The sequence below is a fragment of the Cucumis sativus genome, chromosome 3 (assembly GCF_000004075.3).
Source record: "Cucumis sativus cultivar 9930 chromosome 3, Cucumber_9930_V3, whole genome shotgun sequence".
In the NCBI taxonomy this organism is placed as follows: Eukaryota; Viridiplantae; Streptophyta; class Magnoliopsida; order Cucurbitales; family Cucurbitaceae; genus Cucumis; species Cucumis sativus.
In genome coordinates this window covers 11,638,969-11,664,955 of record NC_026657.2, presented here as the reverse complement: position 1 = coordinate 11,664,955, position 25,987 = coordinate 11,638,969, and the positions used below count along the sequence as shown (strand labels likewise).

The following is a 25,987-nucleotide window of genomic DNA, read 5'->3' as shown; positions in this document are numbered from 1 at the left end:
TCACTAATAAATAGAATTGTGTCACTGTCACTGATAGACACTCACAAAATTTACTGAGATATATCAAATGATATATATAAAACTTTGTTATATTTTGGTTCATAACGCTATATTTGAAAAACGCAAATAACATTTCTTGCAAACATAATTGAATGATTTTTTTATTATGCTTTATTTAGAATTATGAATTTGTCACATTTTATTGTTGAGGGTTAATCTAACAATAACAATAATAGTACTAATAAATGTGACAAATTCACAATGTTCAAATGCAATCAGATTGATTATCATTTGCTCGTTGATCGATTTGTATTTTTTGATTACATATTTAGAAGTGAGTCTCACATTAATATAAATAGGAAAAACACGAGTAAACAACAATCAAATGAGACCCACTTTTTATATTATCATTGATTTATTAGATTTCGCATTTATCTCGTAGTTTAATATCTTTGACATTATAACTCATAACTTTTAAAAGTTGTATTAACGCACGTTTTTTAAGACAATGTTACAACGTGATTGTTAAACTGCATGATTGTACGAGTTAGAGGGTTTAATTTTTATCATCTAAGGGTATAATTTCAATAACTATCATAAGTTAAAAAATGATCCAATTAGGATATAATTACAATTATTGTCATATTCTAAGGTTGTTTTTGCAATTTTGTCACTTTACCCGATGGTTTCGTTGGCGCCATTACGGTAATTTTGCAATATCTGAGATATCCTCTTCTAACTTCTCACCGGCAGCTAGAAGTTCATTCCATTTTGCTTCTTTGAGTTTCAGATTATCTTGCAATTCCATTGTTGTTTCCAAATTTCCAATCCAAACCCCATTTCAAGAAGAAGATATACAGTGTATATATTAAATCCACCGTCTCTCCGCTGCTCGCCGGCAATGGCCAGAGTTCCCATCCATACTCCGGCCAACTTTCTGACCTCTCGGACCCTCGAATCGTGCTACTTAGGACGCCAATGCCTCTGCTCGCCGTTTCTGAGCCAGTCTATACGCCCAGTTTCTACAAACAAGTTAGTGAGTGTTGGTGGTTGTGTAGTTGCTGGTTATGCTCGTAAATCGGTGGATTCTGCTGGAGTTTACCAGCTTACTGACGAGGATGACTTTACTGTTACTTCCTCGGAGGAATTGCGTTACGATGGAGATGAGACTGTTGATGATGAAGGTGCTTCTCTTAACTCTTTTGACTTAATTTTCGTTATGTGTAGAGTTGTCGTTAATTTGTTTTATGGTTTAGCTTAATATGATAGTTATTTCTGTGTTAGACGGATGATATATGTTTGCTGGGATTTTATCCTGTAATTTATCTCTGTATTGTTCTAAAGGATGCGAGTTCTTGACCTAATTGTTTCTTGCTAATCTGTATGTAATCTGATCGAAGCTCTTAAATTAAGTGAAATTTGTGGTGTTTATTTCATCATTACTACCAATTGTTTTACGTTAGAGAACCTTGTTATATTCATCTGTAAGTTCAAACTGAGATTTTTCTGATAAGCAGATACTAAGACTTCAGGAATGCGTAAAAGGATTTCTATTGGAAGCTTTGGAAGATTGAAAACTCAGAAAGTTAAGGCAATAGTGACGAAAGGTTCAAGGACAAACGAAGAATTAAGAAATGATGTCCGTAAACCAACTCCTGAAGATGGGTCACCTCATATATCTGATTATCCACGCTCTAAAGTTAAAACTATGGGAGAAAAGAAGAGGATAAATGCCTTGAGAAATGTAGAAAAAAATTCAAGACCATCTGAACTACAAGATAGAGAAAGACATCAAACAACTGCCCCCAATTTATCAAGATCTGAGCCATTAGTTTCGTCAGGTTCTGGTTCTTACTTCCGAGGATGGGGGTCTAGGGGGCCCTATGGTTCTGAATATGAACCAACTGAGCATAAACAACAGAAAATTTCCTCCGAGAAGGGCTTTTATAGCCGAAAGTCATTTAAAGAACTTGGGTGCTCTGAATACATGATTGAATCATTGAGGAGGCAGAATTTCGTTAGGCCATCACAGATTCAGGTACAAGATGTATGACATAAATAGAATTATGCTCCTGCTTTCCATGAGTGAAAAAACATTTCTCTGGAACTTAATGTAGATTTGTTATGATAACTGCCACAATTTCATACTTAAAAGATGTATCAGATTTTTTGGCCATCTCATTTATTGACTCAAGCCACATACGTTTGTGGTGCCCTTTTCCTTGCTGTTTCTCTTTAGTCTATCTTTTGAGGCACACTCCTTATCCAAGGTTGCTAGGTTATAGCTCTTTGGGGTTGTCTAGAGTTTGTGTCATGAACAAATTAGATCTCTTTGGTGAAGGGCCAAGTTTGCTTCTACTTTCACTGGTGGATGTCAGACTTGCTCTTGGATGACAGTTCATTAGTTATCTCAAAGCCACCTTATTTTTTAATGGTTAGTCTTTATTGGCATCATTGTGCACTAATATATAAAACTTAGTGTTTAGAGAAGCTGTTATTTTCTATATCCTGTCTCTTGGTATCCTGTGTTATTTCGTAATTTGTGAAATTTACAATATATTTGTTCTTGTATTTACTCTTGTTTAAATGTTTCATAAAGTCTGGAGAAAATGTTGTCCTCCAATGTTGTTTGGAATGAATTTCTTGTATTCTAAATTAGATTGAAATGAATTTCATAGGTGGATTAGTTAAAGTTTTCATGAGTGAAAAGGTTGACCACTAATGTTGTTTGGAATTTAGGAGGAATGAAGAAAGGTCTTATTTTAAATTTGGTCTGAACGAGCATAAGACCATGCAAGTTTGAAGTTTTTGATCATGTATTGAGTTTCTTTTTGTGTGTGTATGTGTGCTATTCTCTTTCCTGTTAAGTAAATGGACCAAACGAGCTTGGTATGGACAAAAGATTTAGAATCTTACATGAAGCATGGAATACTAAAATAATATGGTGAAATGAAGATTTGATTTGTTCAGTTTCCAATCTTTTAACCAGAAAAAAGGTATCTTATTTTGCTACAAAAAGCAATGATCACAGTGCTTACATGTGCTTCTATATGAATAATAAATAATGGCAGGCCAAGGCATTTTCATCAGTCATTGATGGAAAGAGTTGTATAATTTCTGATCAAAGTGGATCTGGTAAGACATTAGCATATCTTGTACCATTGATCCAGCGTCTGAGACAGGAAGAACTTGAAGGACATCAAAAATCTTCTTCAAAAAGTCCCCAAATTGTTATCATTGTGCCAACTGCAGAATTGGCTTCTCAGGTTGATTATTCTTGCAGCAACTAAGAGTGCTTCAAAGTTTTCAGTTTTCTTCTATTGTCACGTTATTAGAAGCATAATGTATTAATTGGTTGATTATTTTCAGTTTTCTTCTTCAAAATGTTTTCAGTTTTTTATCATTTTTTATCTTAATGTATTAATTGGTTGATTATTTCAGTAAATTCACTTTTGAATGGACGCATTTTCTGTTATGAACTAACAACCAAATTGTGCTTCATGTTAACGAGAGTTTGCCATTTCATTTAGATCTATGAATTTTATGTAGTAAAAATCCAAATACTGGAGAAATACTTTAAATACTTGAAATGAATAACTTCCAAATTAACTCTCTCATGTTATGGAACAATGGGAAGCAGACTATTCTGCATTTTCTCATGGCTAGCCTCTAACAGAGACTTATGTATTGAAAGAAATGGAAAAAATATTAGCATATCTAGTAACTTAAAAGCGTTCATGAGGTACTAAATCACAGAAATCGACCCTGTAGGCACCAATAACCAATTCTGCTTCGTTTAAAATTAAAAGATTTGTGTCAGTATTTTTTTCATTGGGAGGTTAAAGTTTGACGTCAATGTGAATTTCACAGGTTTTGAGTAATTGCCGATCCATTTCAAAATTTGGGGTGCCATTTAGGTCTATGGTCGTGACAGGCGGTTTCCGGCAGAAAACTCAACTTGATAATCTACAAGAAGGTGTTGATGTTCTAATAGCAACTCCTGGTCGTTTGATGCTTCTAATAAATGAAGGCTTCTTGCTGTTATCAAATCTAAGATGGTAATCCTGTTCTTCTAAAACTTCTTTTTTTCTTTCCTTTTGTTACTTTCTATTGAGTCTCCTTTTATTTTCAATTGTAGGTCCTAATTGATTTTGACACAGTAAGAAATTTCTTTAACTTGATCGAGCAGTTTTCTTTCAGTTCAAGATATTAAATGTACACATCACATCAGAGCCGAAGTATTATTGCTATTGGTGAACAATTCCATGATTTATCAATTTATTTGGAACCATAATTTTTATTTATTGGTTATTATTATTATTATGGTTAAGAAAGGAGAAAGGATTCATTAAAAAGAGGCCAACCAAATGCAGCCTACTGGGCTAAGGGACAAGGAGTCCCTTCCCCAATAAAACTGGTAGAAGCTTCCAGCCTAAATTAATGGGGAAGGTGAATATTGTTCATTTTTTCAACTCTGGAGAACTCCTATACATAAATTGTGAACGACAAAGAACAATGCTAAGATCCATTGTCAAGGCATTGTCTACATCTTAGGATAGGATATTCTTAACTATCGAAGCCTCAAGTTGACATATTTATTTTATGTTCTAGTTAAGTTTAATGTTGCATTATAAATCTCTTTAATTTTGATAATTTATCCAACTGAAAATTTTCATTCCGAATACTATTTATACAAAAACATATGATTAATTTCACAGTAGCAGAAAACTGTTCTAAACTTTGATATTTATATTCTGATTCTTAGTTAAATATATGTATCGTGTGCTTGTTTGCTGAAAATTTATATATTATTGTGAAGTAGTGAATAGTTTGTGCAGTTTCAGCCCCTCTAGCTGGGTCATTCTTCATAGTATGTTTTTATGCTTATGAGGGTGTTTATTTTGTTTGGATACTGAACAGAGGAAACATCCATATTAGAGTATAAAAAGGATCAGAAAAGATGGAACAAAAAACACAGGATACTTGTCTGATGTCTCATGAGGTCCTTGAGTTTGATATCACAATACATTTCAATATTATATTCAATATGCTATTCAGATAATGAATCAGTTAAAGCCTCTTAGTGGCTGACCTTGATCCATATTAATAAACCAGCTATGCTGGTATCATTGAGTATTTTTGCTCCAGACTTCGTTGAAGATTTTTCTAACTCCTACCTGCCTCCCCAGTGAAATTATTTCCTGCCTTCTGTTAGAAAAGTTATTTATATTATGTTATGCCTGTACTAATACTCGAACAACCTTGTGCTACAGTGCTGTAATGGACGAGGTAGATATCCTTTTCAATGATGAGGACTTTGAAGTTGCATTGCGGTCTTTAATGAAATCTGCACCTGTTAACACTCAATATCTGTTTGTGACTGCAACGTTACCAGTTGACATATATAATACATTAGTAGAAAACTTTCCTGATTGTGAAGTGATCATGGGACCTGGAGTTCACCGAATAAGTCCTAGCCTCGAGGAGGTTAGTCTTTAATTAATATCAGTTCATCTTTTTTATACTTTTCCTGAGCAATCAGAGATTGATAAACTAAAATTATGTTTTATTGATACTGCATATAGAAAATTGGTAAATTATTGTGTTCCTTTGGAGCTCTGAATGCTCTGATTGTGTGAAAAAGTTGCTTCTGGCCTTTCCATTGCAGCAGTTTAAATGATTGCTTTGTGTATGTGTGTGTGAGGAGATGATTGGTGCATTAGTACTTATCTTGTCAGACAATCTCTCCGGTTTTGCAAGGTGTATTGTCCCTTGTTGAACAGGAATAAAAGATCAGTGTACTTCTTCATTTCTTAAAACTTGAGGAAGTATAAACTATAAACCACACATGTTATGGTTGGATTTCCTAATATTTCTATTCACAATGGTGGTTTTTTTTCTTATCTGTAAATGGTATTTCCCCTGTATAAAAAGATTTGTATTTACAATTCTTCTCGTTTTATTTCTTCTTAAAATTCTAATGTTAATATTATTATGAATAGTTAATAACTTAAGGTGACTTGCTAATATCTCAAGAATACAAATAGAAAATTCTATCTATTAACCTAAAAAGCACGTCTACTATGAGAAACACCGATAGCCAATAGGAAACGACAAGGACAATGTGACACGTCATCTTTTAAAAATTTAAGATAGACTTGAGAGAAGTGTTTGATGCATGTTTAACAAACGTTGTTTTTATTTTTGACTTTGTGCAACTAGTTTCTAACCGTTTAGTGTCCGATATGTGTCCAGGAAGTGCTGGAGTGTCAGTCTAGCCAAAAAAGTGTCTCTACTTCTTAGCTATTCACAGACCACTCAAAACAATTGGAGGAGGAGATGGGAGTTCAGGGGAGTGGGAGGGGAGGGACATAAGTAGGATTTTTTTTAAAAAAAAAAGAAGAAAAAATTCATTAATATTATTGTTTTCAACCCACACAATTTGTTTGGAATAATGCTGGATTGTTTCATCTGAAGGTGGCTCACCAATGTCTCAGTAGTGCATGTAAGAGCAGGATATAAATGGAAATTTCTAATCTATTTATGGATCAGTCTAATTTGGCTCATTCATGTTTTTCTCATTGAAGAAATGTAGAATGATATCAAGCCTTTTCAGTTAATGTAAAGTGACGAGATGTTGATTCTTTTTCAGGTTCTTGTAGATTGTAGTGGTGAAGATGAGCAGCACAAAACACCGGATGCTGCTTTCTCGAATAAGAAAGATGCCCTCTTGCAGATTGCAGAAGGAACTCCAGTCTTGAAAACTATTGTTTTCTGTAACAAGGTATGTTGATTGGGTACATTTAACTTTCCACCATAGTTGAAAGTGGAAGATAAGGGTGTCTTGGGAGAATTATACAAGGATGCATAGTTTCTCAAGAAGAGGTCAATTTTAATTGCTTTGGATTGGCAAGGCTAGCCACTTTATTTCCTTTCAATTTTTTGAGTTCTCTTGCAATGCAACTAATGGAACTAGAAGAGCAAACTTGAATTTTAAAATAACGGTTGAGACAAATAGATTGTTTGGGGTGCCCAGGAAGGTCTTAAGAATTCAGTGGGAATCTACAAGATTCTGGAGAATGCTTAATTCTTAAAACCAACATGGGTTTGTTTTTGGTAATGCGTAAAATTCTGTGGGAAATTTGGGATTTGTAAGCTTCAAAAGGATAGGGATCTTCCAACCTTTTGAAGATGGTTAGGCGGTATTTTTCTGCATTTGATTTGATGAGTAGATTTCAAGTAAGGTCAAACAATAATTGCTAAATAGAACACTAAGATACTGGCCGTATTTCTATTTTTGTAACTTTACTTTGCGGATGTAGTTTTTCATGTTATTTGAGAATGCTGAATAGACTCTCAGGTCCATTCTCAATCAATATTGTTTTGTTTTTGACTAAGGAACATAATAACTATTAGAAAAATTCCAAAATTTCCAAAGTTTTTACTCTTATGTTAGTTTGGTCGTTGAATTTTGCAGATTGAGACATGTAGAAAAGTTGAAAATGCATTGCAGCGTTTTGATAAAAAAGGTAGCCGCTTGCAAGTTTTTCCATTTCATGCTGCCCTAGCAAGAGAGTCACGGCTGGCAAATATGGAGGCATTTACCAATTCTCATTCTAACCAAGTATCCAAGTTCTTGGTTTGCACTGATAGGTACTTTTACTATTCCACAACATAGTACAAAATGGCCAAAACATTCTCTCAATCGCTAAGAGCTTTTTTCCTACTAATTGCCTTTAAATTAAAAACAACCTCCATTGGTAGTTCGAATACATGGTTTTACCTTATGGGATCTGTAAAGACTAAACTATATGTTTCATGAGAAACCAGAATAGGACAATACTGAAACAAATAATCCCCATCTTTCCAACAGAATCACATATATAATAAGGAAATTTTGTCAACGCCATGTGATTTGATAACAATAGTCTTAGGAGTTTGTCTCCAATTCAGCACCCGAATCATTCTGCAACTTTCTCCAATCAATTGAACCTAGAAGTGCGATTTCTGGAGCCAGATAAGATGACAAAAGACAGAGGAAAGAGTAAACTCACAGGAAAAAGACAAAAGGACATGGGAAAAACTATATATTGGGTTGAGAATCTAGATTCTTTTCTTGGAAGAAATACTCTAGTTGAAACCGTTTAAGATGAACAAGTAATTAATAAGATTGAATTAAAGTTATCATTTAATTCAACATGTCAGAAATATTATTAGTGTAAAAAGTAGAATTGGGTAAGGAATTTGTTTGTCATTACAATAGGTTAAAGCGGCTTAAGGCGCTGATTTTAGGAATGGTTTGGGAACAATCCAAACCTCTTGAAAGTCTCGAAAATTTGTAATTTTATTTTCTTATTGGCTATGTTAGTAGCATTTCTGTTAATTTTCACTTCAGTTTCTGACCCGTCACAATGGTTCCAGTTTTTTTCATCTTCCTTCAAGAAATCATGTTTCCCATTTCCATGTAAGGACGAAGACCTACAAAGAAACATTTGTTCTTGTTTAACCTGGACAGAGGAATTGTCAAAAAGAATAAGTACTTATTTATGCACCAGAGCTTAGCTCAACTGTAATTAGCACAACCTTCCATCTTTTTCTATTATCATAGAGGGTACTTAGTCATGCCATTTGTTGCTAAAACCTAAATGCACAATTCAGTCAATCAGATGGAAATGTGCTTTATGATAATACATTAGACGTCAGAAGACTTCAATTTTCATAGAAGGATGTTGAATGAGCAATATTTTAAGAAAAATATATTTTTCAAAACTATTAACAGGGCATCACGTGGAATTGATTTTCCAAATGTGGATCACGTCATACTCTTTGACTTCCCTCGTGATCCTAGCGAGTATGTCCGCCGTGTTGGGAGAACTGCCAGAGGTGCTACAGGAAAAGGAAAAGCATTCATCTTCGTGGTCGGCAAGCAGGTGTCCCTTGCACGGAGGATAATTGAAAGAAACAGGAAAGGCCACCCATTGCACGATGTGCCATCTGCTTATGAGCTTACGTACTAAATAATGGCTTGCCAGAAGAAAAGCAGCAGATGACACTACTGGAAGAATTAGTTGAATTTACAAGATGGAAATTGAGCTTCAATGGAATGCAGTTGTCTCCTCTGCTATTCGATAATGAGGTTTTTTCTCCTCTCTATTTCTCTCATACTAATCTCTCTCTGAATGTGTTTAAGTGTTTAGCAAATGCATTATTAAATTTCTGTTATAGCCAGCTTAATCGTATTTCAGCCGATGGATTGTTCTAACTGATTGTTACAAGTAATTCATTCTGCTTCAATAATTTTGATAAAATGCTCCAAATGGTTCTTTCATAAATCCTCTTTCTCTAGTAGTGTCTACCAAAGGCTCTTACGAAAATATTTTCTATGTTTTATCTCTTGCTCATTTAAAATTTCATTCAAGGACTAGATGTGAAGAGTACTATTTGATATAAATTAATGCAATATTCTAGAATTGATTTTTTACAATTACAGAGGTAGGTATCTAACATGATTTAACACCATCAATCTTAGTGAAGATCCACTTAGGAGAATTGGCTTTGATATAGTTAGTTAATTTATTAATGAATCTATTTTTGTACTTTGCTCTAAATCAATGTGTGTATATTTCGTTATTTATTATTTATATTAGTACAACAATAGTAGGTTAGTTTTTATTTATTTATTCATTGATTTTAGGTTAGTTGTTTTTCTTCCAAAAGTGGAAAAGAAAATAAAACTAAAAAGAAGATAGATTTGTGTCAAATCTTAACAAGAAGGTTTAAGTTTGCTAAAATCTCAAACTATTAGGAAATGTCATTCAAAATTTGTTCAAATAATAGCAACTTTTTTTAAATATTGTTCAAATATTATCATCATAAATCTAGCTTTGAATTTTTTTATGTAAAAAAGAAGAAAATAATGGTTATAAATTAGATTATTAAATATGAAAATTATTTTAAATAAACGAAATATGATAAAATAAAATTCCATAAAAAGTAACAAATTTTTCCTAACAATTGAACATCAGTGCATTTTACCCAATTTTTAAACATTCACGAACGATTTATCTTACGAGAGAAATTTTCAAATCCATACAAGAAATCTCAACAAATTTTTGGATTAAAGTCTAAAATTGAAGTTTGATTTGAGAAGTTGTAATAGAGAAAATGGAAAACACTCACCAAGGGATAAAATGATATTTTTAAGACGTAGGATTCTCCACTTGAAATCTAAGAAGAAATGTAAAAGTTTACATTGGATTTACAAGATATAGAGATTTTATAATAAACTAAATTTGGATAAATATTTTTATTCATTTTTACTGTATTTTGGAATTGCGAAAAGGTTGGAATATTTAACAAAAAGCATATATTTTATATTTATTAAAGTGGGAATATATTTTGAAGTTTATGGATGAAACCGAAACAATATTCAAAATTAGAAAAAGGAAAAAAGAAAAAACAGATAATTGTGTTAACATTAAAGCATGGCGCCATGTGTTTGAATGCAATTCTGACGCCTAAATTGATTCCCATTTCTTTCAAAAACTCCCCATCGAATCCAAACCCTTATTCTTCAACAAACAAAATTCGCATTCGCATTCGGTTTCCGTATGGATAATCAAAATCCTCAGAATGATCCGCCGCTCCCGTCGCTCCCGTCGCCGTCATCATCAACGACGTCGATTCTGGACGCTCCTCTTAACGCCGTAGGTTTCGAGATCGAAATCATATCTCCTAACAGAGTAAGCGGCCGCATTGTGGTTTCTCCAAAGTGCTGCCAGGTTCGATCGATATCGTAAATTTAATTAATTAGGATGAATGGTTTCAATAATTGAAATTGGACAAAAATGCACAGGTGTTTAAGGTGATGCACGGGGGCGTATCTGCGATGATAGCGGAAGCGCTGGCGAGTCTGGGAGCACAGATAGCGTCGGGATTCAAAAGAGTGGCGGGATTTCATCTAAGTATTGATCATTTGCAAAGTGCTAAGATGGGGGAACTTGTTCTTGCCGAAGCTATCCCTCTTTCTGTTGGCGATGCCATTCAGGTCACACTTTCCTTTTTTGTGTTTTCTTGTGATGGTTTGGTTTGGTTTGGTTTGTTGTTTTTGTTCTTTCAAATACAGTTTGTTTCTCTACTGGACCCTACGATTTTGAAAACTTGTTTTTTGTTTTTGGAATTCTTATTGTTGGTTTTTAAAAGATTTTGAAAAGTCTTTTTCTTAGAAACTTACTTTTGTTTTTCAGGATTTGGCTAAGATAGTTTTTCTACTTAAGATTACTTTTCAAAAAACAAAATATGATTATCAAGTTGGATCTCCTTAGTCAAATTTTGAATAGTCAAATTCTTCTCTGTTCAATTTTAATTTAACAAAAACAAGTTTTTAAACCGAACTAATATTAATTTGGTATCTAAGTTTTGGTTTTGAAAGTTAAGCCTAATTCTTTCTAACCTTCTACCATGATTTGCAAATTTTGTTGAAATTATGATTTTGGTCCAAACGTATATAGGTTGGTTTGATAACCATTTCATCCCGATTGGAATAGCTATGGATTGAAATGGTTATCAAATGGATTTTCGTTTTTTGTTTTTAAAAATTAAGTTCAATTCTTCAGAGTATTTTTTAGTTTTAAGAGGTAATTTTTAACCAAAATTTAAGAACAAAAACATCTTAGTCAAATTGTGGTTTGATTGGTAAATAGTAAATAATAAAACAAGAAATTTAGAGTAGGAATTTGGTCATTTTGAAAGCACCTCTGGTAACATTATGAGTTTTTAGTTTTTCAAAATTAAGCATAATTTCTCTAATTTATTTTCATGATTTGTATCATTGTTATTTACAAAACCAAATTCTTAAGTCAAAGTTCCAAAAAAACAAAAACAAAATTTTAAAAACTATTGTTTTTCAAAAGTAAATAACAAAACAAAGTAATAAGTGTTCATAGTCTATAAATTATTTTCAAAAAACTAAAAACAAATGGTTGAGGCATTTTTAATTATAATTCTTAAAAACATAGGAAATTATTTCATGGACCTTTTAATTAATTGTATACTAAAAATTCGAACATACAAAAATCAAATAATATTTTGAGAGTGTATAGATTAAATAATACCAAAAGTATTAAACATCTGGAGAATATATAAACCAAAATACCCAAAAATTAAAATACTTTATGTGTGTATGTGTGTGTTGTAGGTGTGGGAGGTAGAATTGTGGAAGGCCAAAAGTTCAAGCATAGAACGGAGGGACCTAGTGGCCTCCTCAAGGGTCACTCTTCTATGCAATATGCCTATTCCTAAACATTCCCAACCCTTGGTTGACACACTCAAAACCTTTGCCAAGTTGTAAACAATAAGTTATTTAGATTTAATAACTTAGACTTGCGTTTTTCTTTCCTTCTAGTTTTTAACCAAACTCAATGGTTGAAGAATGTAGTAACCTTTATCGACAGATTAAAAAGTTCGAATTATATTCTCGAACTCTAAATTTTTTTTATGGATAATTGTATTAGCTAACATCTTTAGTTGGTGCTACATTTGTTGTTTGTTCTAGAGAGTTTATGGGTCTTACTCCTAATAAAACATTAATAAATTAAGTTTTAATTAATTAATATATGTTTTTTTAAGATCACATTTATCTCCCACTCAAAAGAAAATTGGAATTTTAAATATAAATCACCTCTGTAAATAGTTGAATTTTTCATTAACATTATTGTTCTCACCCTCTTGTTCTTATATCAATCCCTCTATGGATATCATTCTTAAAGGTCCCTGTCTTCATAGACATTAATAAGTACGTAATAGGTCAAGCTTTGAGTTGTCAATTCAACCTTTTCATTTCCCATACCTCAATTCCAAAATATATTACCAAAATAATAACAAATAATAATCAATCTAGAGCATATTTCACTATTTTATTTATCCATCTTCCAAATCACTTTTCTTTTAAAAGATTGATTGTTTGGTATATTTAAAATCAATTGATTGATTGTTCCACCTGGAAGTTTGAATTTTGTTTTTTTTTTTTTTTTTTGTCTTTTGGTGGGTAAATGAATACATTTTTTTTGTCTTTTGGTGGGTAAATGAATACACGAGTGTATGTCCAACCCAACTAATTTGAATTATCAAACTTATATTATATAAAAGGTGTGTTGGGATTGAAAAATTTGAACCTAATTTGAATTATCAAACTTATATTATATAAAAGGTGTGTTGGGATTGAAAAATTTGGTTCAACTCGAATTAAACTAAACAATTGTTGGACTACAAATGAAAAAAAAAAAAGAAAACAATACCATATTTTAGAAAATTAATTTGGGTTATTTAAGTTCTACTCAACCGGATTTACGCTAACAAAAATCAACCACACAATTTACCCCTAAAATTAAAATTTGTGTGACTAATAATACCATTTGTCAATTTATTTTATTATGAAACTAAAAAGGTTCCCTACCAACCGTCATTGTGGACCATCGATTCCATCAATTCCATCAATCCCCTCTTTATCCCCAAAATCCATTATTACTTCCGCAATTTCCAATTCACTCCCTTCACACACACATACTAACCCTTTGAATATTAAGGGTATTTTAGTCTATCCCTTAATCCATTTCTCTTAAGCCTTAACCATTAATTACCGTTTTAATTATTAGCCTTAAAATAGAATACAAGTCTTTCTCTTTCAATCTTTCTTCCACAAAATTCCTATTTCTTTTTACTTACTTTCATCACATCCCAAAATGTCGTCAACGGATAAATCTAATCCTCCGCTTGTTCTCGACGCTCCGCTTCAATCCCTTGGCTTCGAGGTCCACCACGTCTCTCCTCACAAAGTCTCCGGCCGTCTCCTCGTTTCTCCGATCTGCTGCCAGGTTCTATATATATATATATATATTCCAACTCCCTTAATTATTACCTCTAATTTCTTTCCTTCTTCTCTTCTTAATTCCTCGATTTCATTTTATTTTGTTTTTGGAAGCCGTTCAAAGTGCTGCACGGCGGCGTATCCGCGTTGATTGCGGAGTCTCTGGCGAGTATGGGTGCTCACAAGGCGTCTGGATACCAGAGAGTCGCAGGAATTCATCTCAGTATTAATCACTTGAAGAGCGCCTCCCTCGGCGAGCTTGTTATCGCCGAAGCCGTTCCGGTCACCGTCGGTAGAACCATCCAGGTAGTCTTTTTCTACCTAACTCCCATTATATTATCGTTTTATAATAATAATTGTTTAAATTAATTGAAATTTACAAAGCCAACCAACTGACTGTGACGTTTTACTTTGCAATTTTCTTTTTCTATATTCACTTCGAAAATTAGAAAATGAACACAAATATAAATTAATAGGGATGTTAGTTGCAAATTTAGCCATTAGATTCAAAATAGTTAAGTATATAGTAACATTTTAAAACGTTTATAAATATAGCAAATTTTGTAAAAGTCTATCAATAAATAGACCATATTGTAAATATTGTCTATGACTAATAAACGATAAACCTTACGAGTCTATCAGCGATAGATTTTACTATATTTACAATTTTTTTAAATGATGTTATATCATTAATTATTATTCGTAAAATGGTTATCAATTATAATTACTCTTAATATATAATACAAAGTTTAGATAATTTACATTCAAATTCCAATTTTAGCATATTTATTCTCCCACTGGTCTTAAACTATTATGGTCAAATCATAATAACATGTAGTCCAGGGTCATTCCTAAATTGGGTTTATAATGAAGTTTGATACTTAAAGTATATTATTTCCTTAACTATTTTAGCATTAAATGATTTTGAAATTTTAGCATTAAATGATTTTGAATTTTAGTTTGTTCTTTACCATTTTTTTTTAGTATAAGTGAGGTTTGAAGATTCGAACCACGACGTCTTAATTATTTTTGTTAAATTGGTAATTTCAATTAATTAGATCTTTGTATTTTAAAAATGTAATTCTTTTGAGGCATAATAAATTTGGGTGGTTAAACTGTATAATTTGGAGAAACTAAGCATAGGTAAGAAATTTAAAAGTCTCATACTTTCTAAACTATTGATTGGAAGCTCTAAACCTTGGATTTTAGACTTAAAAATGTGAAACGACGTAAGGTATACCCTGGAAATGTAGGTTAAGTGGTAATTTGTTGGGTTATTGAGAAGGATTTTGTGTGATGGTTAGGTATGGGATGTCCAATTATGGAAGGATTTGAAAGAAAGAAAAGTCGTTGTATCCACTGCAAGGGTAACTCTTCTTTCCAATATGCCTGTTCCTAAACATGTTGAAGATGCTGCTGATGCCCTCAAGAAATTTTCAAAACTGTAATCACTTTAAAGGTTTTTAATTTTAGTACGTAATTAATAAGTTTTATATATAAAGTTCAATGAATTATTTGATAGGGTGATTCAAGCATGGGCTGTGTGCATAAGATGACGATATAGTTAGGTGGACCTAAAATTAGATAGATATTAATGCCCACTTCCTTTTATGTTTTGTATACCACTAACCGAAATGTGTGCATAACCCACGTCTTCATTTGAAGACTGATCACAAACAGAAATGGGATGTTTGGACAAAGAAAGCAGAAAATGGGGAGGAAGAGAAAGAAAGAAAGAGATACCAAGCCAAGTGCATCACAATATTCCAAAGGAAACCCCACGAAGCCCATCTCCCTAATTGCCAAACGCAAACCATAAACGAAAGCATATATCTCTTCAGTTTCAGCCCCAACCCCATCTCCCATCTCCCATCTCCCATCTCCCATCTCCCATCTCCCATCTCCCATCATGCTTTCTTATGATTGCCCACATACAGAGACCATCTTTCAAGGGTGAACATGTGTAGCCATGAACATTAATTTTAAGGTACTCTTCCTCTGGAGCCAAGACATAAACCATTCAACTCACACCCACACTCTGTTTACACAAAATAATGGCAAACCTTATTCTGATCCTCCCAAATTGCCCAATAGAAAATCCCAAAGGAAATGAGTAAGCCTCATCGCAGCAGCCACAAATAAAGAAGTCGCAAGCCAAATCCATCTCCCCCAATCTACCAACCCATTGACATTAAGATATTTCTCCAAATCTAGGAAGCACGATTACACTAGAAAAGAGCAGGAATAATAGACTTAAAAATCACTCCCACAAAACAAGGAACAAGGCACCATATCTCTCAACTTGAATTTTTCTATTTGCAAGATTCAATTTTGTTGGAAGAATACCTTTCTTTCACTAAAAATTATGACCACCACCAACCGATGAAGAGGCTTGGTTTTTCATTTGAATAAAAACCTTATAGGCACTGCTCCTATTAAAAACACCATTTTTGTATACTGCCAACACCACCCTTTATCAAGAATGACCATTCTACAAATAGAAATAGATAAGGTGTTAACATCCTCCTCCCAAAAAAGTTACATTTGAGAAAACACACAACCTCTACATAGATCCATGATAAGATATTATACTTTAGGATGCAGAATCACTATTGTAATAAATTCAAGGATGCAGAATCACAATTGTAATAAATCCAAGGATGCAGAATCACACTCAATGACACTGCAATCATGTATAATAATTCAGACTTCCCAATATAGATAGAGGGGTATCATAACAAACAATCTCAATTAATTAAAACAAAGTAAAGGAGGTTGGAATCACGTAACTAACAACGTTCATCTCACTCATCCTTGTGGTTCATTAAATCACAACTTCCTCTTCTGTTGTTATTTTATATAACTGTATGACATTTTGACTAATAAAAATCTCTTTTAAAAAGAGAAGAGCTGATTCTTAAAATAACAACAAACTATTGTAGGGACGTTTTAAATTAAGAGTCTAAAAGAATATTTTAAAATCTTAAGGAGCAAATGTAGGATTTATTTGGACTGAGTTTTTCGATAAACTCATTTTTGTTTAATCTATTTTTTCTAAAATTTATTTAAAATACATTTTTAAATAATATTTTTTTAAAATAATTTATTTTCTAAATTAAATACTTGAAGATGTAATCAAAACACACCAACTAGTAGTATTTATAAAAAAAGTTATATTTTAAAAATTCAAAGTCCAAAAACTTCTTCAAAACTTGAAATTAAAAAAAGATCATATTGTTATAGCTTTATTTTGATACAAACTTAAAAATAATTTTAAAAATTATCAATTTGAAACTTTCCAAACCGACTTTGGTTTGGTAAGTCCACTCGATCGTTCGATCTATTATATTCATTTGATTATTTTTGTTATTTACTATCCAACGATAATAATTTTTTCATTTTTTTTCTCAAACGCTATTATGATTAGTTTTACCATAGAAAAATTATAAATACATTGCAATTACCATGATTGTTTAATTTTGAAGTTTATTTATTAACTTTGTTAGCATATAAAATTTTCTTAATAATAAAACTCACGACCTATTGGGTGTAATTGAAAAGTAAATACTTTGTTAAATACCCTTTTTAAAAATAATAATATCAAGAAGTTTTTTTAAAAAAGAATTCAAAATTCAAAAATTTTAAGAATATTTGTAAAGTAGAAAAAAGAAAATATAAAAAGGGGTCTGTCAGACTGACTTGCAACCATCCCGGAAGTAGTAATGCTACCGAGAACGATCCTATACAGCCGTTGGACCATGGGTCCATGTACCGTTAATCACGCTCTAGTCACAAGTCAGAAATCATCCACCAGACTTTGGTTCTTGTCTCCTTAGAACTCAAGGACACAGAGGTACAACCTATAGAACAGATCCTGTTCAAGTAAGGTCGGGACCTACTGCTTCCTCTTTCCATTTAAATATTAGTATTGTTATTGGTAAATTTCCGATGTGGGAAGAATTTGACTAAACCTAACCTACTTTTTGGTAAGAAATGAAATGGGTTGTGGTACGAAACCCCACGAGGCCCATCTCCCTCGCCAAATGCAAACCATAAACTATAAAGGAAAGCAAAAATCTCTCCACCTTCACCCACATAACAACCATGGCGAAACTCAGTTGCAGCTGCAACCCCATCTCCATTATGGTTTCTTATGATTGTCCACATACCCATACCATCTTTGAAGGGTGAACAGGCAGCATCAACATTAATTTTAAGGCACCCTTCCTGTGGTGCCAAGACAAACCATATTCGCGACTCGCACCCACACTCTCATGAGATCACAACATCAATCTGATCACTCGAGCAAGGGTCCAACTCATGGGTACGTGAACTCGAAACAAGCCTCTCCATTCCCAGCAACTTCATCAAAATAATGGAGAATCCCATTTAACTTTGCAATTAACAGGAGCAATAGGTATCGAGTTATCAACCCTTATTCTGATCCTCCCAAATTGGACAACAGGAAATCCCAAAGAGGAGGAAACCCATATCAATAAAGCCTTATTGCAGCAGCCACAAACAAGTTGTCAGCCGAACCCATCTCCCCCAATCTGCAACCCATTGACATTAAAATATTTCTCCAAATCTACCGAAAACTATTTTTTAAAAAATCAAAAACCAAACACTTCTTCAAAAAAAATTGAAACTAAAAGATCATATTGTCAGATCTTTATTTTAATAACCTTCAAAAGTTTAGGCGATTAAATTTGTAATTTAACTTAGATTCAGTAAAATTTGTGTTGCTTGATACTTAGGGTTTGTATCAATTTAGTCTATAGATTTAAAAGTCATCCGATCATTGATAATATTCATTTTTTTTTCCTTTTTGATCTATCAACAAAACACGTTGGATAATAAAGATTCAAATTTCTAGCTAACTCTTTTGTTAAAGATATGTATGTCTTGATTAGTCGAATATGACAGATAAAACTATCCAAATAGATTGAAGTATGTTATAAAAACTAATATATGTTTGAATTAGATTTTGAGAAAGTTGGTTGTTAATTTTTAGTTCATCAAAAACCATGTCTCAAACTGACCTTATATTCAAAATCATGCCCATACTATCCTTTTTAGTTCAGCTTCTTCTCTATATTGATTTATTGAAATGACTAAGATTTAGATCCAAATTGCATTAAGAATACAATTTATCTTTCTTTTTCTTTTTTTTTCGGTTTCTAGAGCATGCAAATAAGCCACGTGATGTTTCCATATATGGAAAATAAAGAGCCTAACCTCTAATAAACTAAAGTAAACATATACATACGTGTAGAGTGGAAACTAATATACATACGTGTAAAGTGGAAGCTAATTAATGAAGGATTTCAAAGTGAGAATTTACTTTCTTTGAAGTTATAATGATGTATTTATAGGAATAGATGACCTAAGTCATCATTCATAGAGTTTTGACGCTGTATTATAATAGGAATCGATGATTGAGTTGGAGCATGCAACATTGGCCATTTTGCTAGCTAGGCTTGGCCTCAAACGAGGCCATGGCCAAGAACCTTCCACCCTAGGACTAAATTTTGTCTTAGGATCGGTGATGTCCTTGGCTAGCTAGGGCTTTTATTCCACGAACCATATATGTTTGGACTAAGTTTTAAACCAACCAGCCTTTCTCCTCTAGGCCGACCATAGGATGATACCTTTTGTCTAAAACTTGTAATTTTCTTGGTCAATGTCGATTATACATCCGGTTGTCCAAGATGACCCATAACGTACATATGTCAACATGATATAAATATAAGGTATATCTTCAACTCTTTACCCAACTTTTAGTGACCAACACCAAATTACCATATTCCCTTTTATCTCAAGAAATACTTTGACCTAAAGCCTTTTTCATTTTAGGGTTCAGTACTCATTATCTCAAACTCTTTACAAAGAAAAACAGAAAACCCTACAAAGAAAAAAAAAAAAAAAAACCTTTACTTAAGTGTTAAGGAGAAGGAAATTAATTTTGAACAAACTCTACCAAACTTCCCTCTGATCTGCAATTAATAAATAGAGAAATACATGTAATTAATTAATTAACTTTGAATTTCCATATTAAAATAAAACCAAATAATAAAATACTCAAATTAATATAATTAATGAATAAACCCATTATTTTATTTACTAAAAAGTGGAATAAATTAAAGTAATACATAATTGGGGGAAAATATATATATGGGAAACAAAAAAGAGAGAATTAATGTGATTGGCATTTCTCTTTTAGATTCCTAAAAGTTAGACAGACAGCTTGAATGCACTGTGGAGGTTTCTTATGAAAACTTCACCCTAACCCTTAAACCCAACCTCTCCTTTCCCACAATTTCAAAAGCTTTCTTTATTATTTCAATCAAAGGGCCTAACCCACAGCCACAACAACATTTTCAAAGTCCTAAAAACAAATAAAAATGCCCTTTTCAATGATCATTACTGCCACAATTGTCATTTTTTACCCTTTCTTTGCTATGTTTTGCCCTCAGTTCAACTCACATTCCAACAATCATGTTATCACTAAAGAATAACATTTTATAATAGTTTTGTCATTTAAAATAATTATTATATAACGATTATTATTATTATTTAAAAGCCAACGGGGTGCATGAACCTTCTAATTGTCTGATAAGAAACGGTGAGGAAAAAGAGAGATGTGATCAAAGGCTTTTCTTTCTATCATTCCTTCATTTGTTTAAGTTTTCTTTTGCAATTTTTCCAGTGATTTCAAAGTTGGCAAACCTCCCTGTGTTTTCCTTATTCTCAACTTCATATATATATACACACACAGACACACACATTGTTCTTTTAATTAAGAATATTATGTTATACCTCAATTTTTTTATATAGATTTTAATAGATACGATGGATTTGATCAAAGACATATACGTGAAGTACAAGAACGACTCAATTTCTAGAAGTACTGTACCTTCAAATTAACATTATAAGTGAACATAAAGTATGAGAAATTAATTAAACATTTGGTAATATTTTAATCTTAAATATACTATCAAACCTCTTCATCTTCTTTTTTTTTTTAAGAAAAAAATTTGTTTGTTGTTGGTGGAGATTGATTTAATATTAAATAAAAAATTAGGTTATTTTTGGTCTTTCATTTTTAATATTTATTTCTTTTTAAATATATGATTTATTTTTTTGTAAGATAAGAAGAAAATCTTAACCTTTTCTATACTATTAATTGTTTCTCTCAATTCACAACAAGATTTACCTCTTCAATTTCCTCCTCTCTATTTTCTCATATTTCTCTGCTTTGGTATATTAAGAGGCAAACTGGCCAAAAGAGAGATGTGTTCTTAGTTGTGGTGCTCAAAGTAGTTTGAGCTATAAAAATTGTTCACACTCTTGTTTAATTCTCAACATTTACTTATAGCTATTTCTTTGCTGTTATTTTGTAATTCCTATTCTTATGTAAGTAAGTCATTTACTATATAGAATATGTCAGTATAAATACAGCTTAATCAACATATAAAAGTTTGTGCTATCAACCTTACTCATCATGCAGAAGCAAAGAGAAAAAAAAAGTTTGTTTCCATAGGCATTATTTAAACGAGGATTTATGGCAGAGAATCCCCTCTGTGAAAAAGGAAAAGAGAATAGAAAGAACAAATAAAAGTTGAGAAAGAGAAAGAGAGAGAGAGTTTAGGGTTTAATAAAAAAGCAGAGGACAATAATTTTTTGTGCTTTTTAGTCTCATTTTATTACATCTCAAAGGCTACATACCCTTATCTTAATAACTCTGTCAAGTCATATCATTGGATCCTAGCCATTCATTTCTTAGGTTAAAAAGAAAAAAAGCTAAAATGTATAATATACAAAGTGCTTCTCTCTAGAAGGTATGCTTTTAATTCTACTTACTGTTCATCCAAAAAGTTCTATTTTAACCCTTAAATTGATATATCATCTAATTAGAAATCTTTCATTACCGTGTCCAAATTACGAGTTGCAACACTGTGGTAAGAATTTTGAATTATAAAAAATTACTCTTGAATTTTGAGTAGGTTTTACTTACGTTCGAAGAACTTTTTAAGTTTAGCACTTGTTCTAGGTTCAAAGAATATCTATATCTATATATAATATAAACACAAGTGTGTATATAATGTTTATAAAATACTCTTTTTCATTACTTCTAGTTTGTCCAAAATATGGTGTAACGTATAACATGATATTAGAAGATAAGCATTATATTATTATCTATATAGAAGATTGATTAAGACCATCGTTACCAATTTTTCCCCTCAACTGATATCATTAACAAAAAAGAATCCTTTATGCAATCAATTTTTACCATTATTGTGACATGTGCTTTTCAATTTTTACCTGCATTAATGGTCACTAAATTCCCATCTTATTTTTATCCAAAGGAAATTCTTCAAGGGTGTATATATATTAATTTGAACAAATTTGAGAAAGTCAAAAAGGTGAAAATTTAAATTTCAAAAAGATTTTTTTTTTTTTTATGAACACATAGTTGAAACAAACCCTAAAGTAAACTTAAGCATAATTTTGTTTTCTTAAAAAACATGAGATATATAATTGAAACCAACCTAAACTTGAAAAGGTCATTTCATATAAATTAATTATTATTTTTATGAGAAAAGAAGACCCTTCAACAAGCTGTCTCACAAAAAGCAAAAAGCCAATATAGCTGTTGTTTTCCACTATATAAACTCAGCAACCATCATATTCTCTCCCACATATATATTATCACTACAAACACCCCCTCCAAGTTACCTTTCATTCCTTCATCTTTTTCTCTTGAGAGAAAAAAAGGCTTAGGGAAGAGAACTAGAAAGGAAAAGAAAAGGCACCATTATTATTATTTGAAGAAGGGAGGGAAATTTATTAAAAGTGCTTTCTTCTCAAAGAAAATATATATATTTATATATATATATATATTGTTATTACTGTTATATGGGGGGAAGATCAAAGTCATTGAAGTGCTTTTCATTTTGTAGCATATTGAAAAGCTGTTGTTTCATGGGAGGAAGAGATTATGGGAATGACTATGAAGGTCATTATTTTGAAGATCAAAGTGGTGAAATTAGAAGAAGGATGTGGCCAAGTGATGAAGATAGAGGAAGTAGATGGGTTGCTGAGCCTGGAATTGATCGTAAAGCTTCTGCTTTTATTGCTAGATTCTACGAAGCTCGTGTTTCCGATCCCGAACGCCAAACTCTTTCTCTTTAATTCTTCTTCTTCTTCGTTGATCATATATAAATCCTCGTTTCTTTCCCTTATTACTCCTCCCCTTCTGATATCACGATCATCTTTTGTATTTGTCTCGGTTGGAGTTGGATTGAGTTGGATTTTGACGAATCTTTTTTTCTTTTCTTTCTTCTTGTAATCTTTTATTTTTATGATCAATAAAATTTGGTGAAAGTTATTAAATAATGGTCGTTTGAATTGCTAAAAACAACGATGAAGAATGAAAAAAGTAGCTCATGGTATTATTATGGTATATGCTTTAATAATTTCATAATGCCATTTTGGCTCTTCAATTTAGGTGTTTTTTTTAATCTTTTGCTAACAAATTCTACCAACGAGTCTTCCATTTTAATTCTTGAATTTCATAAACACGTTGATATTATAATTATTATTGTCACCCTACCCTAATACCAAGGTTGAATAATATACGACTATATCAACAGAATTATGCTCATTTTCAACTATTTGTATCAACTTTTAAAATTTTAAAGATAAAAGATATAAACAAAAACAAAAGTTCATAGTTTAACAAAATATTTCAAACAATATATTTTGAACTATTCAACCAATGACGAGTAGTTGGTTAAAAAATAAATAATAACAAAGGTTATTGTAAGTGTTATAAAATTTTTGGTAGAATTTCAAATTAGGGATTTTTTTAATGTAAGAAAATTGCTTTGGATAAAAGCACAATTTCTTTTCTAGTTCACAAAGCATATATTTCTAACGATTTTGTCCTAAAGTGAAATTCATTGGTTTGATGTCATCAATATATACTTCCTATACAAAAAAACCATTAGAATATTTTCGAATATAAACCCTTTAAACGAAAGAAACAAAAAACATTGAGTCAAGCAAGCAAGTCTATCAAAATATGACTACTTTTTAATAATCACCGTTAAAAGATATCTATTCGAAAATATGTATGCATTTTCCCTAATATAACTAATTATTAGTACAAATTCCAAGTCCTTTTGGAGTTTCTATCGTACAAAGGAACAAGACCAAATTGTCAGTATATGAGAAATATATATACATATATATATATGCTTGTTTATCATATACATTTTCATTTAAACGAGAAAGAACAATGAATTGGAATATCAACCAACATCAATCACTGAATTCACATAGTCTGATAATATTCTGTTTCATGATGTCAAGTACCAAAATGGTTGAATGGAACAAGTTAACAAAATCTGTAAAAGGAACTATATGTGTGTGTGTAATGTAAGTGATGTAATTTCACTTTATATTATTGGTTAATATTGAATCAAATTATTGCATATATATATATATAGTACAATAGTCCGTACTTAAATCCATTTTCTTGTGATTCCTTTTGTTGGGCAAAGTATATATATTAATATATAGTTTGGGCATCATATAGGGGTTTGGAAAAGGTGAAAAATAAAGTGGTTTTGATACGCTTTCTATTGGAAGAAGATATTGATGTTCTTAACTATATGGTTAATTATAATGGATAGTAATTTTTTTTAGAAATATAGGATTCAAAGTATATAATTTATCAATGGTACTCTTAGTTATGATAGATTTAGATAAATTCTTTTATATTTGTCTTTGAATTTTTATGTTTGTGTTTAATACAAATGATTAAATAGGTCGTAATTATTGAATTCTTAATTAATTTGTTGAATAATAAGTATGTAAAAATAAATGAAAAGAGAAAATTATAGGTATAAAAAGGGTTTCTAGTGCTTCTTCCTTCTCCCAAAGGACATCTACCCTAATCTACATCATACATAGATGGCATACAAACTTAGAAGTGATTGCTTAATTAAATAAATGAAAAGTGATACCATAATATATTATTTTGATTATTCCATCGACATATCACAAGATTTGTAAACTAAAACCCTTTTCGATATAGTGATATGTTATACATTGAAGGTGTTTACATACATGTTAGTGTCATCTAGTAGTACAATATGTCAAATCGTGTGTGACTGTGAGATAAAGAACTAAAAAGTTGTCTTAGACAACGTGCTGATAGATATGATACATAACAATGCATTACACCTAACGATCTTTCTAGATTATTTATCTATTTACTTTTAAAATATATATGTGTGTGTGGTGTATGTTGTTAGTTGATGTACTTCAAATCAAGAAAGGAAAAAAAAAAGTAATAATATGGTACAAATTGAAAGTACAAAATTCTCAAACTCGGTGATCTATGAGTTAATGAATATGAGTTGCATTAGGCCCTATAGAAAAGAAAAGAGAAATCTCATCTACTTTTTTATTTAATGGAAAGTTTTCTTTTTTTAACACGTTAAATTTCAATTCTAAATTATTCAAAGTTAAATTTGGATTAAAGTTTAGGAAATCTCATGTATTAATTAAACATACAAACTTAAGTTGTATCAAGTTATTTTTCACCGCACATTCATTAGTATGCGTTTAAAAGATATTAGTGTCGAGAAATGCATATTTCTAATGAAATTTTGAACTCGGTAGGAGAATGTAGAAAGAATAAAAAGCAGAAAATATATTGATGTTATGGATTATATATATATAATGGTAAGAAGGAGATGATAATGAGAGAACCTAATGCTCATGAGTCATGCCATACAGCTCAAAACCCTTTAATGGCCTAACCCAAAAAGGGACCATAAACAAATACCCTAAAATAATGCCAAAAGGGTCACTTTGGTTTAGTACTCAACAAGACATACACACACACACTCATTCCCTAATTTTATAACAAAATCTCATCTCATCTTTTCAATGTAAACATAATATTAGTATTGAATTTCTCTTCATATTTCTATGAAAACATGAATTTGATATCTATATTTGACATTTTCCCATTATATAAGCAACAAAATATAATGATAATTGATATACATTTTAATTTGTTTATTGAAAAGCTTTTTCACTAATTTA

At 31.5% G+C, this 25,987-nt stretch overlaps 3 protein-coding genes and 1 non-coding gene across 5 annotated transcripts; 3 read left to right on the top strand and 1 right to left on the bottom strand.

Annotated features, from left to right (window-relative positions):
- The first annotated feature begins 709 nt into the window (after positions 1-709).
- On the top strand, positions 710-9,332 carry LOC101214337 (DEAD-box ATP-dependent RNA helicase 50). Its single transcript, XM_004147620.3, has 8 exons — positions 710-1,184; positions 1,518-2,038; positions 3,072-3,266; positions 3,871-4,058; positions 5,274-5,487; positions 6,653-6,784; positions 7,478-7,653; positions 8,780-9,332. Exons 1-8 carry the CDS (start codon positions 902-904, stop codon positions 9,015-9,017), a joined length of 1,947 nt encoding a protein of 648 aa, XP_004147668.1. The 5' UTR covers positions 710-901; the 3' UTR covers positions 9,018-9,332.
- Positions 9,333-10,251: 919 nt separating this feature from the next.
- LOC101207188 (1,4-dihydroxy-2-naphthoyl-CoA thioesterase 1) lies at positions 10,252-12,550 on the top strand. 2 transcript variants are annotated; one of them, XM_011652801.2, is made up of 3 exons: positions 10,252-10,742; positions 10,856-11,047; positions 12,197-12,550. In XM_011652801.2, exons 1-3 carry the CDS (start codon positions 10,611-10,613, stop codon positions 12,347-12,349), a joined length of 477 nt encoding a protein of 158 aa, XP_011651103.1. In that variant the 5' UTR covers positions 10,252-10,610; the 3' UTR covers positions 12,350-12,550. The 2 variants fall into 2 exon arrangements, with proteins under 2 accessions (XP_011651103.1, XP_004147639.1); XM_004147591.3 differs by having other exon boundaries at positions 10,371-10,781.
- Positions 12,551-13,084: 534 nt separating this feature from the next.
- On the top strand, positions 13,085-15,486 carry LOC101206950 (1,4-dihydroxy-2-naphthoyl-CoA thioesterase 1). Its single transcript, XM_004147590.3, has 3 exons — positions 13,085-13,871; positions 13,979-14,170; positions 15,169-15,486. The coding sequence occupies exons 1-3, from the start codon at positions 13,740-13,742 to the stop codon at positions 15,310-15,312; spliced, it is 468 nt and encodes a 155-aa protein (XP_004147638.1). The 5' UTR covers positions 13,085-13,739; the 3' UTR covers positions 15,313-15,486.
- Positions 15,487-17,547: 2,061 nt separating this feature from the next.
- On the bottom strand, positions 17,548-17,756 carry LOC116402989. Its single transcript, XR_004215720.1, has one exon. It is a non-coding gene; the product is annotated as a small nucleolar RNA U3 (small nucleolar RNA).
- Between the last annotated feature and the right edge of the window lie 8,231 nt (positions 17,757-25,987).

What these genes read in the sequence shown, in the direction of transcription:
- LOC101214337 (XM_004147620.3), top strand. Translation starts at nt 902, where the DNA reads ATGGCCAGAGTTCCCATCCATACTCCGGCCAACTTTCTGACCTCTCGG. An exon ending in CTGCAGAATTGGCTTCTCAG is followed by an intron (nt 3,267 to 3,870) that starts GTTGATTATTCT and finishes TGAATTTCACAG; the next exon opens with GTTTTGAGTAATTGCCGATC. An exon ending in TAAGTCCTAGCCTCGAGGAG is followed by an intron (nt 5,488 to 6,652) that starts GTTAGTCTTTAA and finishes ATTCTTTTTCAG; the next exon opens with GTTCTTGTAGATTGTAGTGG.
- LOC101207188 (XM_004147591.3), top strand. Translation starts at nt 10,611, where the DNA reads ATGGATAATCAAAATCCTCAGAATGATCCGCCGCTCCCGTCGCTCCCG. An exon ending in TTTCTCCAAAGTGCTGCCAG is followed by an intron (nt 10,782 to 10,855) that starts GTTCGATCGATA and finishes AAAAATGCACAG; the next exon opens with GTGTTTAAGGTGATGCACGG. An exon ending in CTGTTGGCGATGCCATTCAG is followed by an intron (nt 11,048 to 12,196) that starts GTCACACTTTCC and finishes TGTGTGTTGTAG; the next exon opens with GTGTGGGAGGTAGAATTGTG.
- LOC101206950 (XM_004147590.3), top strand. Translation starts at nt 13,740, where the DNA reads ATGTCGTCAACGGATAAATCTAATCCTCCGCTTGTTCTCGACGCTCCG. An exon ending in TTTCTCCGATCTGCTGCCAG is followed by an intron (nt 13,872 to 13,978) that starts GTTCTATATATA and finishes TGTTTTTGGAAG; the next exon opens with CCGTTCAAAGTGCTGCACGG. An exon ending in CCGTCGGTAGAACCATCCAG is followed by an intron (nt 14,171 to 15,168) that starts GTAGTCTTTTTC and finishes TGTGATGGTTAG; the next exon opens with GTATGGGATGTCCAATTATG.